The sequence below is a fragment of the Egretta garzetta genome, unplaced genomic scaffold (genome assembly GCF_000687185.1).
Source record: "Egretta garzetta isolate BGI_Z169 unplaced genomic scaffold, ASM68718v1 scaffold321, whole genome shotgun sequence".
Lineage (NCBI taxonomy): Eukaryota > Metazoa > Chordata > Aves > Pelecaniformes > Ardeidae > Egretta > Egretta garzetta.
The window spans coordinates 833,597-846,974 of record NW_009258756.1 but is presented as its reverse complement, the minus strand read 5'-3'; the positions used below and the strand labels follow the sequence as shown (position 1 = coordinate 846,974).

Genomic DNA, 13,378 nt, shown 5'->3' with positions numbered 1-13,378 from the left:
ATAGGGATCGAGACCCCTTAGAGCCCAAAGGCAATCATGGCCATGTCATGCTCTAATTATTAGCAAATAAGAGAGAGAGAAGTGACAAGCCTGCACATTCGTGGCTGTTAGATACAGACCATGCTTTACCTTGAAGGGGCTCTGCAGCTCCGGGTGACGGCGGCGATGGACAATGAGCCCGAGGGTGGCTAATCCTATGAAGAGCCATCGGGAAAAGCTGAAGAAGTTCATTAGATGGTAGATATCTCCGATACACACCATGGTAGTAACCAAAGGGAACTGAGCATTGTGAAGATGAAATACAGTCATTAAAGCCTTACTATGGTCCTCGGACAAGAAAGGGTAGTGGATCACCTCCTCCAGCCCCCCTGCAATCACAGGCAGCTACTTCACAGCCACAACATTTCAGAGGTCAGGGAGCTTTACAAAACAGTGTCACAGGCTGAAGGCAAAAGGCCTAAATACGCTATTATGGTGTGCTACAGAAAGGATCAATCCTTTCAAGACCAACAGCACCTTTGATGCTTTCTGTCCTAGGCAGGGCAATTAAAGCCTGCATGATCCAAAAGCCTGCGCTGCCAGTACAAAGGCTGCCGACAAAGATACCTGCTAAGTTTTTAGCAGGTCAGCCAAGCTGCAAGGGGGACTGCTGCACAGTTAGGATGGAGCTGGACCATTGCCGGAAAAAAAACAAACCAAAACTAAGAGCATCTCTGCAAATGCTTATTCCCTGCATTTCCACTGCACCTGGGAATGAAAACATTTCGTTTTCCAAATAACCGAAGCCTGGCAGAGGTGTTTTCATAGGACAATATCAAGCAGCAACTGTGGCAGTTGGTAGGGACAGTGCTTTTAGAAAAGGTGTCCAAGGCTATAAGGCAGGGACTTGGAGGCAGTGGGTTTGGATACCACTGCTGGCACAAGGGGACTTAATACTTTGCTGCCATTTCCAGTATTCCACCTTCTTTATTTTTCGGAGGCTGACTTAGTGTCTCAACACCCTTTAAAAGTCTGCAGCTTCTCCAGGATTTGCAAAAAAGCCAAGACTGCAAGAACAGGGCATATCACACAGCCAGAACTCCTTACCATTAACATGACAGCGGGAAGGGGCGTATGCCTTCGAATGTGGATCATGGAGAAAAGAGGAGGCCACTGCCCTTCCCTGGAAGCCACAAACAGAGTCCTAGGAAAAGACAGGGAGCCCTATGCATTAGCATCCCACGTCCAGACTGGAAATGAGAAGATCAGTCACTGGACTGACCTGAGGCCACAAGGCACAGCGCCCCCCCCCAGCACGGGTCTGCTATTCAAGGCCACAGCTCTGCCTTTAGCCACATTTTAGGGGCATTTGAAGAAAAACCCCATGTTGAATTCCCATGGCTCTCCCAGGACCAGTTAGTTCAACACAGCGCAGAGCCCACCAGCGGGACCACTGGCAGCATCCCCCTTGGGTGGCCCGTCACCAGAGACCTTTGGGCAAGTCCAAAGTGACCATGTTCCCAGTTCAGGCTGGGAACAGAAGCAAGAAAGTTTCCTGCCATCAGGGAAGGGGTTAATCTTTCCAATAGGAAGTGGAGGGGTCACAAACTTCAATTCTTTATAAAAGAGGCTGGTGAGTTTATGAAGGGACTTGTCAGTCCTGATGCCTACATTTTTATATATATATACACACACATATATAAAAAAGTATATAACTGTATATATAAAAAAATAAAGTGCATTTTCCTCAAATAAGAGAGGATTTTCAATCCTCTGGCCAGCTGTTGGAAAATACAGTTTGGTGTACAGCCCAGAGACCAGCTACAAATGACAGCAGAGAGCTCCTTGCCTCCATCCCTCCTTTGACTCGTGAAAGGGCAATTAGGGAGAAGGCATTCCATCCAATTTTATAAATTTAATATCCACACAGAAACAGTGCCAGAGCATCAGCTGGGCTGGAGCAGGGCCCAGAGCAGCTGGGGCTTTGAGTGTAAAACTGGTTTTATCGCTGTCTCTGTGGTTTTGCAGGGGTGTGGCTGGCCGGCAGCCAGGGAGGCCCCATCGCTGTTTATGTGGCCTTTCTGAAATTATTATATTAATGGTGCCAGGATGGGGGAGAGAAAAGCGATAGGGACATGCGGAACCTTTGTGCTGTCCAGGGACTTCTGATCCTCAAGGAAAACCACTACCTAGAGGAGCCAAGGGGGAGGATTCTCCGCACCTGTATTTAATACAGGACTTCAGGGTAGTGGATAAAGTAACTCACTAGCTTTCATGTCATGAAATATCCCTTTCATATCAACTGATTTTTCCTTTTGCAATCAAAGCTGTGAAACAGAACCGGCTCCAGAGAGTTTGCTCGGCTCCTCGGGACCGGCACAACATGTTTCTCCGTGAGCTCTGCCCTCCTCTCCAATTTCAAGGCTCCCATAAGGACACGCAGCAGAGTCGCCAGTGAAGCTGGCAAGATAATTTTTCCACAGAAAAAAGCTTTTCTTATTGCTACAACAAGACTTGTTGAGCATCGCTGATTGCTTCAGGAATAGCCTGTCCCCAGTAACATCTCACTGACCTCAAAGCAAAGTCCTTGAGGGAGAGTTTGCCTTTGGCCAGAGATCCTCACAACAGAGGGACCCCGTGCCCCGCAGCTGGGTGAACCCAGCAAAAGAAGACGCGGTCTCACTGAGCAGCTGCCAAGGTCAACAAAGCCTCTAGTTCACCAGAAACATTGACGTTTCACTTTAAGCTGGGGATTTAAACTGAAGGAGGGGGCAGGGATAAAAATCTTTGTGACCAGCCCTAGATACCAAAGTCTGGACCTGGCCAGAAATAGAAAGTGTGGACTCTTGGCCAACAGGGATCATCCTGTAGCTGACGTCCTGGGAGTCAAAGGCCGTATTTTTCCCACAAGAGTGGCTAAAATGCCACTGCACGGGTGGGCAGCTGCAGAGGTCACTGGTGCTTCCCTCTGATTTGGTAAGCGAAAAGAGTAACAAATTCTTAGGGACATGACCTTGAAAACGTGAAGATTCCTCCATTCATAGTTCCAAAGCAGGACAGTGCAACAAGGACAGGGACCACGGAGATCAGGCTTTTGAAGGCTCGCTGCACAAAGCTCTGGAGGAAGAGCGAGTGTGACTTTAGGAACGTGTGGTGATCTTTCAACACCACCAGATTCAAAAGAAAGAAAACTTCGTCCATCGAAGGAGTAAAATACAACTCATAGATCTTGCCTTTTTTGCTGTCATCTGCAGGTTATTTTGCATTATCTTTCAGGTAAGACTAGAAGAAGTTACTGTTGCCCAATAATCCAGAGAAATGACAAACCAATAAGGCATTTTAAGGCATTTTTCATCTCCGAAACACTTGCCATGACCACCCCTTCAGCATAAGCTGACCACACCGAAGCAAGACAACGGCAACACCCCCCCCCAGCCACAGCAGGGGAAGCCAGAACGTCTTGCGTTCCCAGGACCGTGTAATAGGAGACGTTGGTGAGCATGTACCCCACAATTACCGTGATCACAGACACGATGACAGCCAGGGGGATATTTCTACAAGAAAAGGGAAGACACACATGAAGAACAAGCTGTTATCCCTTGTTCCGCACAGTATTACTGCAGATCGCAGCTGGCGTTGGTTAGGTGAACCCACAAAATTATTTCCTCCCATACTGCGTTTGGGAAAGCCGCGGTACCCCAGAGGCTGGTAACCCAAGACGACCTCTTCACAGCCTTACCGTTCAGGTCTGACCAACTCTTCACGCACAAAGCCAGTCTGAAACCTGCACAGTGGGAAGAGACAGGGAGAGAGTTTGAGCCATGTCTCGGACGCCAGCCCGCTGCCCATGACGCGCCCTCCCGTCACACCTACCAGCCTGAATATGCGAACATGCCTGCGTAAAAAGCCAGGGGCAGCTTATCCAAAGCCAGCGACTGCCTGTCAAAAGCATCCTGGAAGTTTTCGGTATGGCCTGCAGAAGAGAGAAACAGCAGACACGGAGCAGGGAAACATCAGAGACGGGCTTCCTTCCCGTGGGATAACACCCCTTGCAGCTCTTGCCCAGAGCTGGGAAGAGCATTTGTGACTTCCTTGGAGCCAGGCAGTCAGATTTGTTTCATTGCTTTAATGTGCGGTTCTGTGCTGACGCGTTTACTTCACAAAGAGTGACAGAACAAACCCGTCCCCCCGTTCAGCTATGGGAGACATCTCAGGAAGGGCAACGGCAGCAGCTGGTTCTGTTTCAGACAGAACCTGCTGTGGGAATGAGAGATCATGGAGACGAGAGGACCCAAGTTGTCCTGTCCTTTCTTTAGGCCCAGAATTACTTCGCCAGGTTGACCTCCCCTCTTCCTCTCCCAAACAGCTGGATGCATGCTCCTCTTTGATGTGGTGCAGCCAGCGAGGCGGCTAATTTGGCTCCTGCTGTGCTCCCTCCTGATCCCACTGCCGGAGTGCTGATCCCAGCTCCATGATGGCCGGAGCATGGGAACCGGGGCGGAGGAGGGAGCGGGGAGCAGGGACCGCCAGCCTGGCCCCCCGCTGCCCATGCCAGCCACTGCAGCTCACCCACAGGAAGAGGAACTGAGGGCACAGAGGGCAAAGCAAATAAAATTTAAAAAGTAGAAGTGGCTTAGATAGAGATCCCGTTCTACAACTCCCCCAATTTTCCTAAAAGTCCTCTGCCTGAAATAACAAAAAAACCCCAACAAACCCTAACCAAAAAATCAAAGTCAGGATTTTGGATATGAACCATATCTTATCAAACTCAAAAAAAACCTAAGGAAGGGATAAACACCTAATGGCCTCTCATTCAAATGAAGACCAATAAAAAACACAGTCAAAAGGAGTTGTATTTCACACATTCTCAAATAAGGGTGGCCCAAGGTTTGGTTCCACATCTATATTCAGTTCTCCCTATCAAAGTGTCTTTCAAAGTAAAAGGTGCGGAGCTTGTCTAGTTGGGCTTTGCCAGGAAAGGGATGAAATGGCATGGAGCATGTGGAGAAGGTCAGGCCACTTCTATGGAGGCGCCTCTGCAAGGAGCTCTGTGACAAGATTTGGGCACTGGGATTTGAAACACCGGCCCTGCAAGTCTCTAAAAGAAACCTGAGCCAAAGGGAAGGTAATGGCAGAGGAAGGGACAAGAGTGTAACCAAAAGAAGTAGAACAAGGCAGGGGAATCAGGCAAACTGATTTAAAGGCAAAAACCTGATTTTTAAGCACAAAAAAAAAAGTAAAAAAGAAAATGCAAAGAAGTAAAAAAGTAAAAAAGAAAATATAAAAAAGTAAAAAAGAAAATGTGAAGACGACTAAACCAAAATATGGGAGTGGGCCTCTCAGGGTAGTCTTTTTATGTTCTAAAATGATTGCTGATAAGTGATGGCACATAAAAAGGATTTATTGTCTGCAAGACATTAATGAGTGATTTACAGTCCCCCATGAGTTACATTAAATACAACCTGTCATAGTGGGGTCTCTTGGTGAATTCTCCCTCCAGATGTCACCAGCACTTATCCTCCTCGCCGGAGGACGGGTGCCAGGCCTCCAGATTGTCATTTGAAGGCATTCCTAACAATAACAGCTCGGGATTTCTAGCTGCAGGGCAGTCCTTCAGTTCAGAAGTGCTGCCAGCCTGAGGATCTTTGCACGTTCAAAGGAGTCGGCTCCAGACATCAGAAACACGAACGCGGAGCCTACTGCCTGTGTTGTTTTCTCTGCAGAGGGAAGTAATAGCGTGAAGAGGGAGCAGGCTCCATCCCTCGAGTGGGAATGCCTTGGGCTTTTCTATAAACTGAGGCTTGGGTTAAAGCCAATACTCTTGTATCGCTCCCAAAAGATACTACTGGTAGGGATTTTTTTTTCCCCCCACTCTGGATGTGGGTGTGCAATCCCATGCGAGCCCATTTTAAGTTTACTAAGTTACTGCCCATCTCAATTAGGAGGTACAAAACATTAGCTTAAGCCACCGAAAGGTTAGAGGTGCAGTTACCAGGGCTCAGCTGAGGGCTGGTAACTCATTACACAGCTGTGACTGGCCCGGGTCACCATGGGATGCTGTCACACATCCCCGATGGCCATCAAACTTGTGCTGCTTTGGGAGGATCTCAAGCCATGCTGAAAACAGGCAAGACTGACACCAAAGACAGACCGTCTGCAGAGGAAGGCACTCCTGTGACCCTGGGTAGGCTCATGCAGCCTCAGCCACCAAGGCTCGCTCAGTTTTGGAGCAAGCACAGCTGGGCCAGTTGCATCAGCCCAAGTGCAGTGATGCAGCTTAGTTCCAACTACCCTGGTCTTGGCTCCCAGCTAATTCCCATCTAGAACACAGGCAGAGAATGCTCCTGCCAGCTAAATAAGTACCACACTTATCACCAGGGACCGACAAGAGCCATGAACATTGGGCACCCTCCCCCAGCCATGCAGCAGCACACCTACCCTGTGCCAGCAGCATCATCCCTGGCACAATGATGAGTGCGAGAGCCAGGAGTTTGACGATGGAGAGAGCCGTCTGCAGCCGGGCGCTCCAGGTGACGCTCCAGGAGTTGAGGGTGAGGACCATGTCTGGACAGGAGACCACACTGCTACAGCTGTAGCCCATGCTCGACACATGCAGGAAAATATACAGCAGCGCATCCTGCTCTAGGGGTGCCAGGGAGAAGGCTGCGTCTTTACAGAGAGGATGCTCGGGGTGAGAGATGTCAGAAAACATTACAGGTGTGGCCCAGGGTATAGCACTTGAAGGGGGAGCTGAGTTATGGTCCTAAGAGAGACCAGGACCCAGGTTCCTGTCGGGTCATCCACGCCTGCCTGGGGGGAAGGTCTGAGTTTGCCAGGACATCTCAGCAGCACCCCTCGTAGTGGTACCAGCACACACCAGCCCGGAGCAGGCAGGACAGCTTCACAGGCTGGGTGCACCAGACAAAGAGTCCAAAACTTCGAGCCTTACACCCTCAACCCAGGTGGCATTTGCACAGTCGTACATTAAGAGTTTCTGCCCCCATACTTGGCACAATCCCCCCAACCTAGGGCTCCAGCTGGTCAACAAGGAGGCCCATTCCCCTCCTTGGAGGATGTAGTGGCCCCAAACCAGCACCTTGGGTCAGGAAGTTTTGGGTGGCCGAGGAGGTAAGACCCAATTCCATAGTTATCCCAGAAGATAACACCCAGTAATTTCCCCTAGTCTGGGGCAGAGAGGCTCCGAGATCAGCAGTCCTGTCCAAGTTAGTACTTACAGTACCCCAGGAGAGACACGAGCTTCACAGCAGGGACAGGGGCTGCACAGGGGGAGAAAAATGGCTCCAGCATGTAGCGTCCAAACGCCAAAGACACCACAGCACTGTTGGCAGGCCTGGGAGGGGAGGAATTGAGCACAAACTGTGGTCTGCAGATGGCCAAAAATGGCACGATGTAAAACCGCACAAAACTCAGGACGGGGGAAGTTTCCCCACCCAGGTTAATCCTGCTCTCCCATGCAGATGGTGCATTCCCACAGACCCTTTTCCATAGGTTTTTCTCAGTACATGGGTTAAAAATCACAGGCTGCAAAAAGGTTAATTCCCAACTTGAAAGCAAAAGTTGAGATTAATCATACTGAGCAATGCAGTGTGGTTCATACGTCCTGCTTCATCTCGGCTTACACCAAGGACACAGGTTATGGAGAGGTGAGGACTTTCTTTTTAAAGTTAAAAAAGAAGTCACTTACAATTTCCTAAAATATTATTTAACTCAAGGCTAAGCCAGAAAATTGTTTCCACAAGAGAATCCAAAAAAGTTTCACAATGAAAACAGAAGACCTGAAATAAATCTGGCATCTACTGTCAGTCTCTGAAAAATACCATGGCTCTTGGAGGATACCAGCTGCCAGGGGAGAAGTGAGATATTCTTCAAGTACAGATCACATTGAACACATGTAACTATTTACTGATTATGCCTTCTTCCTTTTATCACTGAAAATCTTTAAAAGTTGTTCAGATTGTTTCTACTCTTTCCTTTACAACTGCCTAGACTGTTACCTGGCACAGTAACTTTTGGGTTTTTACATGTCACAGCATCCAGCAAAAGGCAAACAAATAAAATCTCTTACCTGATAGCAAAAAACTCTGCCCACAGGAATAAGAAACTTGGCAGAGGACCTAATGTCTCCAAAATGTAGATATAATGTCCTCCAGACTTGGTGATTCTTGTTCCAAGCTCTGCATAACACAAGGCACCTGGAAAAGTTCAGGTAGAAACACATTGAGTAAATCATCCCATGGATTTTCTGTTTTCTGTGTGACTTTTCAGGGATTCAATGAATCTCTTTAAAATAAGTAGTGAATTAGAGGAAGAAAAAGGAATTAGCAGAACGACTCTTTCCTATTTTTGTGTTATTGACTTTTCTCTCAGAAGGAAAGAAATTCTTCATTTTCTGGTTAGTGATACTTTTCCATGGAAGTTATGTGGAAAGGCGTGTGATAGAAATGTTGCACTATGCTACAAGAGGTTCCCTTTGAAAAACATCCTGGAGGTTGGGGTTCTCACTTCTCCTCACAGTTAGGCTGGTGAGATGATGCTTACAAGGCAGTCGCAGCAGCTCAGCCGACAGGCCGAGGCTGAACCGGCCCTTTCAATCACGTTTTTGACTGCAGACCACATTCCTGTGTCCTTATCTCGCATCTTCACATAAATCCCTTCCTTCATTTGAAGACACCAGACAGGGGACCTGGAAGGGCATCTCCGCTGAGAGGGAAGACCTGCCACCGGAGGAAAACTGGGCCCCAATGGCGCAGAACAAGGGGAAGCATCTGCGTGAGAGGCTCAGCCGGTCTCTTCTCACACGTTCACATGCAAGCACCCTGACGGACCTGGCCACTGCCCCCTCCTGCCTCGGCAAGTGCCTCTGCACCTCCCTGTCCCTGCACCGGGGCACAGAGAGAGGCATGCCAGAGAAAATAGCTTAAAACTTTCAGGCAAATGGATGGAAACCTTTATGCCTTCGCCTGTGCCAAAAAAAAAAAAAAAAAAAAATCCCATCATGCCACTTGAACCTGCCTGAGTACGAAACTTAAACCCTGCCTACACTGGATTCACTTGCCAGGTTAAACATCCCTTGTTCACCAAAAGAAATCGTAAAACACTTCACTCCTTTGAGCACAGCTCTCCTTGCCGTGGGGCTGAGCGCTGTTGGGATGTGACCCTGTGGGTAAGACCATCTCTAGCTGTGCTATCGACTTCTTTGCCCAGCTCAGGCAGACGTGGAAGGTGAGCCCAGAGGAACCCAGTGGTGATATGGCCATGCCTCCAAGTCCTGTGGCAACTGTGCCACATTCAGGTCATGCCAATGGTGAGGACCTCGATTTTTCCCACCCCTCTGTTGGCAAATTTGTGCAGAATCCCTGTTCAAAGTGTTGAATATAGGCAGACACCTCATCTCATTTATTCCAGCGGGTCTCTTTACATGCTTCAAACATGCATTTAAGTGCTTTGCTGAACTCATGCTATGGGACTCGTATAAATGTTTTACTTGAAAGGAAAAAAGCATAAAAGAAAGCAGGCCTTTTTAATGTACTGCAAAAAAAGTGTCAGAGGAATGATCAGGGGAGGTCATCAAGCTGATGAAAGGGGAGAACAAACCAACAAATTTGGCTACAAAATACAATAACTTGATCAAGAGGCTCCCAAGGCCCTTCCAGCAGAGTATCAAAGGATGCAACGGAGAGAGAAACCTTTCCAAGTGCAGAGCTTGGGCTATGTGATCAGTGCACACGTTATTATTGCCCTGCTCAGTTAAAAGAAACACCGTGCTCACATTATATTTTAAGATTTTCTTTAAGCAAAAATATATCATTCGCCAAACCACCACACATAGGCTGCAACGTGAAATATCGGTACGCATATGCTAAAAGCAAGAACCACACTTGCTGCCATATTAAGAGTTTAATGTCTCGATTTCTAAACTTGCATGTATGTGTCACAGTGCCAAAGTGTTTTTTTCCAAGTGCAGTATCTCTCCTTTCTTGTTTTGTTTTGTTTTTTTTCTAAGTTATGACAGGAGAAGAACTTTAAAGTCACCCACTGAAATAACCATCAGATTTCTCCCCAGAGCTGAGAGATCTTGCAGTTCTCCTAGCAGTACCTAGAGCATTTTCTGAGATGGTGATTTTATACAGTTAAATGAAGAAAACTAAAAGCCCAGAAACCGAGCCAAGGGTAACGCACAGAAAGCGGAGCTGAACTCATCTGCTCCATCTCCTGCTCCAAGGCAGCATCAGACATACCCGAACCATTTCTGACAGACGCCCATCCCTGGCTGGTGGACACCCTGCAGCTCCCCAGGCAGTCTGCTCTACTGCTTCTCTATCCTCGCCAACAGAAAGGGGGTCCCTCACAGCGTATTAAGGCTGTCACTTCTTGCCCTTTTCACAGTGTCTGTGCAAAGCACTGCACAGCCCTCGGACTCTCAAGTGCCTCTTACATCTCCCTTCCACCTTATAGATTGAGTCCCCTCATTTTCTCCCAGCTTTCCTGGCAGACACCATGCTATCTCCATCTGCAGTCATTGTCACCCCTCTGCCCTGGACTTGCACATGATTTTATGTCATATGCATGTGTGTGTGTGTGTGTATTCACAGACCATAAGTGCTGGGATTTTCTCAATCACCCTGCGGGAATCATTTGAACTAAAGACTCCTGGTGACCCTCCCCACCCAGGCTTGTTAAACCTTTGTTTCTGTTGCAGCAGGAACAGGGAATTTTTGGTTTATTCTTCTCCCAACTTTTTATACTTTTTATTTAAAAATGTGCTGGCTCCCCTCACCTCCCAGATGCTTAAGCAAAGACTGACAAAGCTCACCACTCACCAAACATCGAGAGGAGCCCACAGGCAAACCAGACAACCAGGGAGAAACCCACGGTGCCGGAGTTTTTCAGTACTCCTTTTGGGGAGATAAAGATGCCACTGCCAACCATGCTGCCGATGAGGAGCGAGAAAGCCCGCAGCAAAGTTATCTTTTTCCTCAGAAAGACGGCCTCCTCTCCTTTCTTGTCTTTCCCCATGGCTTCCTTCTAATCCCAGGGGAAGGTCATGCATTCAGGAGCTACGGTCTGACAAGTGCCCTCACGGCTCACCTGTAAGACGAGGAAAGAGTTAGGGATTCGGGGGTTGTCTTTTCCATATGAGATTTTTTGTGGAACCCTGTCCAGATCCATTGAATCTGTTCTCCTCAGCTGCTGGATGCACCAACCGAACCACAGGTGGATCTAACATACTCAGGAGCATCTCTCACATCAGTACAGCTCCTGAGAGGGACTGCAAGCGTTCTCTGCCTCTTCTGCCAAGGAGCACAGAGCATTACAAGTTGCATGCTGCACTTCAGGATATGATTTCCAAATTCAGCTTTGATGCCCAGACTGGAACTGGCTAGGTTGGGGTTAATTTAATGGGACCTAATTTGGGGGAACACTGATACCAGAACGCTGGCAGAAAGCAGGTTTCAAGCTGCAAACCTAATAATCAAGGCCTTGAGGAACTCTGAAGCTAAATTTTTTTTTTTTTTTTTTTTTTTTTAAGGAGCAACGAGCTCTGTTAGTTGGGGTACAGAGATGATTTAAGTTTTTTAACTTCCTATCCATCCTTGCTGAATGAACAAACCCTGATTTTCTTGCTAGAACTTGATTTTGTCAGTGTTTCTTAATATACTGTCAAGCCTTTTTGCTATCAGAGTATCGAAGAGTCAGGAATAAGCACCATTTACAATTGTAAGACAGAGCACAGTCCTTAATATCAGACGTGTCGTTTCTTCTATTAATATAAAAACTTTCTTGGAAATAACAGCAGGAGTAGAAGTTTTTCCTAGAAAAGAGGGAACTTCAGGCACTCCAGGGATCACACGAGTTGCTCTAGAGCCAGCTCTCTCGTGCCGCAGTCACCTCCTGCTCTCCCATCTCCTCTCCCCCGTCCCTCTCTCAGTCCCAGGTTGGCGCCTTCACCAAGAAACTCACCTGCTGCTGCAGCAGGTAAGCTGGATTCACATCAGTTACTACGGTCTAAGTTGCTGTAGAAAACCTGCTTGTAGTTCTCCTAACAGCACGGTAAACATTTTACACTGCTAATTAACCCTGGTAGAGCAGACAAGACAGATTTGGAGCAGATAATTTGGGTCTTGTCCCTTCTCCTGCCACACAACCCCTCCAGTGCTCACGCGCTCGGCTTTAGTGGGTTTTTTCATTATTCTAAAGCAGTAAATTGCAGGTTTAGTGAATATTTTGTCCCAGCCCCATGGCTGTATACTATTGCAAAGTCACACGGTACATAAGACCAGATTTTAAGGATTTCTTCAATTATTTAGTAATTGCAGTGGTGTGTCCAAGAGCAGGCAGCAGTCACCTATAGAAGCAGACCCAAGCAGCCAGAAATTATTTTCTTGATAGTCTGTATTTTCCATCCATAGACATAAACGTCCCCATAACTTTGAGGGGACAATTCTTGCTAGCACTTAGCCACAATACCTCTTCTTATGCCCATGATACCTCTTCTTATGCCCTGTATAAACTCAGTATAACTAAGGGCTTCTTTCCCCCATCCCCGGCTATTTTTTCCAGCTGGAAACCAACAGGAAGAAGCAGGGGTTATCACTTTCTCCGCACACATCTGAACAGCACATGCAGAAAGCCCTCTCTCCTGCCAGCAGCATTAGCTGGTTTCCCTGAGATTACGCCAAGCCTGCACAAGCATCTTCTCCATCAGACCAGCCAAGTTTAGTTATTAGACCTCTAATGAGTCCCGGAGGACTCCTTACAGCTCAGATGGGTCACATCAGCCTCATCTGGTCCCGCGGAGCTGGTCCTCAGAGTCCCAAAACCACACAGGGCTGCTGGAGCCGGCGCCTGCCGTTCCCTCAGACGCTCATTAATTAGCTCACACGAAATACCGATACCGTCTGGTATTTCTCAGCCGAAAGGAGAACCGCAGAGCACAGAGGGCTCACCAAATCGAAACCGAACTGATGAGAGATGGCGTGCACAGCTATGTCTAAAATGCTCTTGCACGAGAGTTAAAAGGGCACTTATCTGTTTGCTGGGCTTTAACCAAAGCAGGTGCATTTGCAATCCGTCAGATTCCCATTTCTTGCTGGGATCCCGAAGCAGCAGAAGACAGCGTCTCTTTGCGAGCTCTAAAATTACACAAAGAAGGGGGGGAGGAACAAAAAAAAGGAGAGATCAAATCAAATTTACAGACCAGGTTAATGATCCAAAGTAAATAACAAACTCCATACTTCTGTCCACATGCTTTTTTTTTTTTTTAATACTCCTGCCATGCAAAAGTATTTGGAGATAAAACATTGCAGTCCAGTAAATTTCAGAAACATGAAATCTATCAGGAATTGTTCCAGAAGCTGTTGAAGCAGGGGTAAAAAAA

General features: G+C 47.6%; 1 protein-coding gene across 1 annotated transcript in view; it reads right to left on the bottom strand.

Moving 5' to 3' along the window:
* Positions 1-13,378, bottom strand: part of LOC104135568 (cystine/glutamate transporter) — a 20,415-nt gene that overhangs the window by 5,500 nt on the left and 1,537 nt on the right. The window contains exons 2-11 of the mRNA XM_009649234.2: positions 10,821-13,133; positions 8,066-8,192; positions 7,215-7,330; positions 6,418-6,543; positions 3,853-3,952; positions 3,719-3,763; positions 3,405-3,533; positions 2,993-3,094; positions 1,087-1,183; positions 130-279 (exon numbers count right to left, since the gene is read on the bottom strand). Of these exons, the coding sequence (XP_009647529.1) occupies positions 130-279; positions 1,087-1,183; positions 2,993-3,094; positions 3,405-3,533; positions 3,719-3,763; positions 3,853-3,952; positions 6,418-6,543; positions 7,215-7,330; positions 8,066-8,192; positions 10,821-11,016 (1,188 nt within the window). The 5' untranslated portion in view covers positions 11,017-13,133. The remainder of the gene's footprint in view (positions 1-129; positions 280-1,086; positions 1,184-2,992; positions 3,095-3,404; positions 3,534-3,718; positions 3,764-3,852; positions 3,953-6,417; positions 6,544-7,214; positions 7,331-8,065; positions 8,193-10,820; positions 13,134-13,378) is intronic.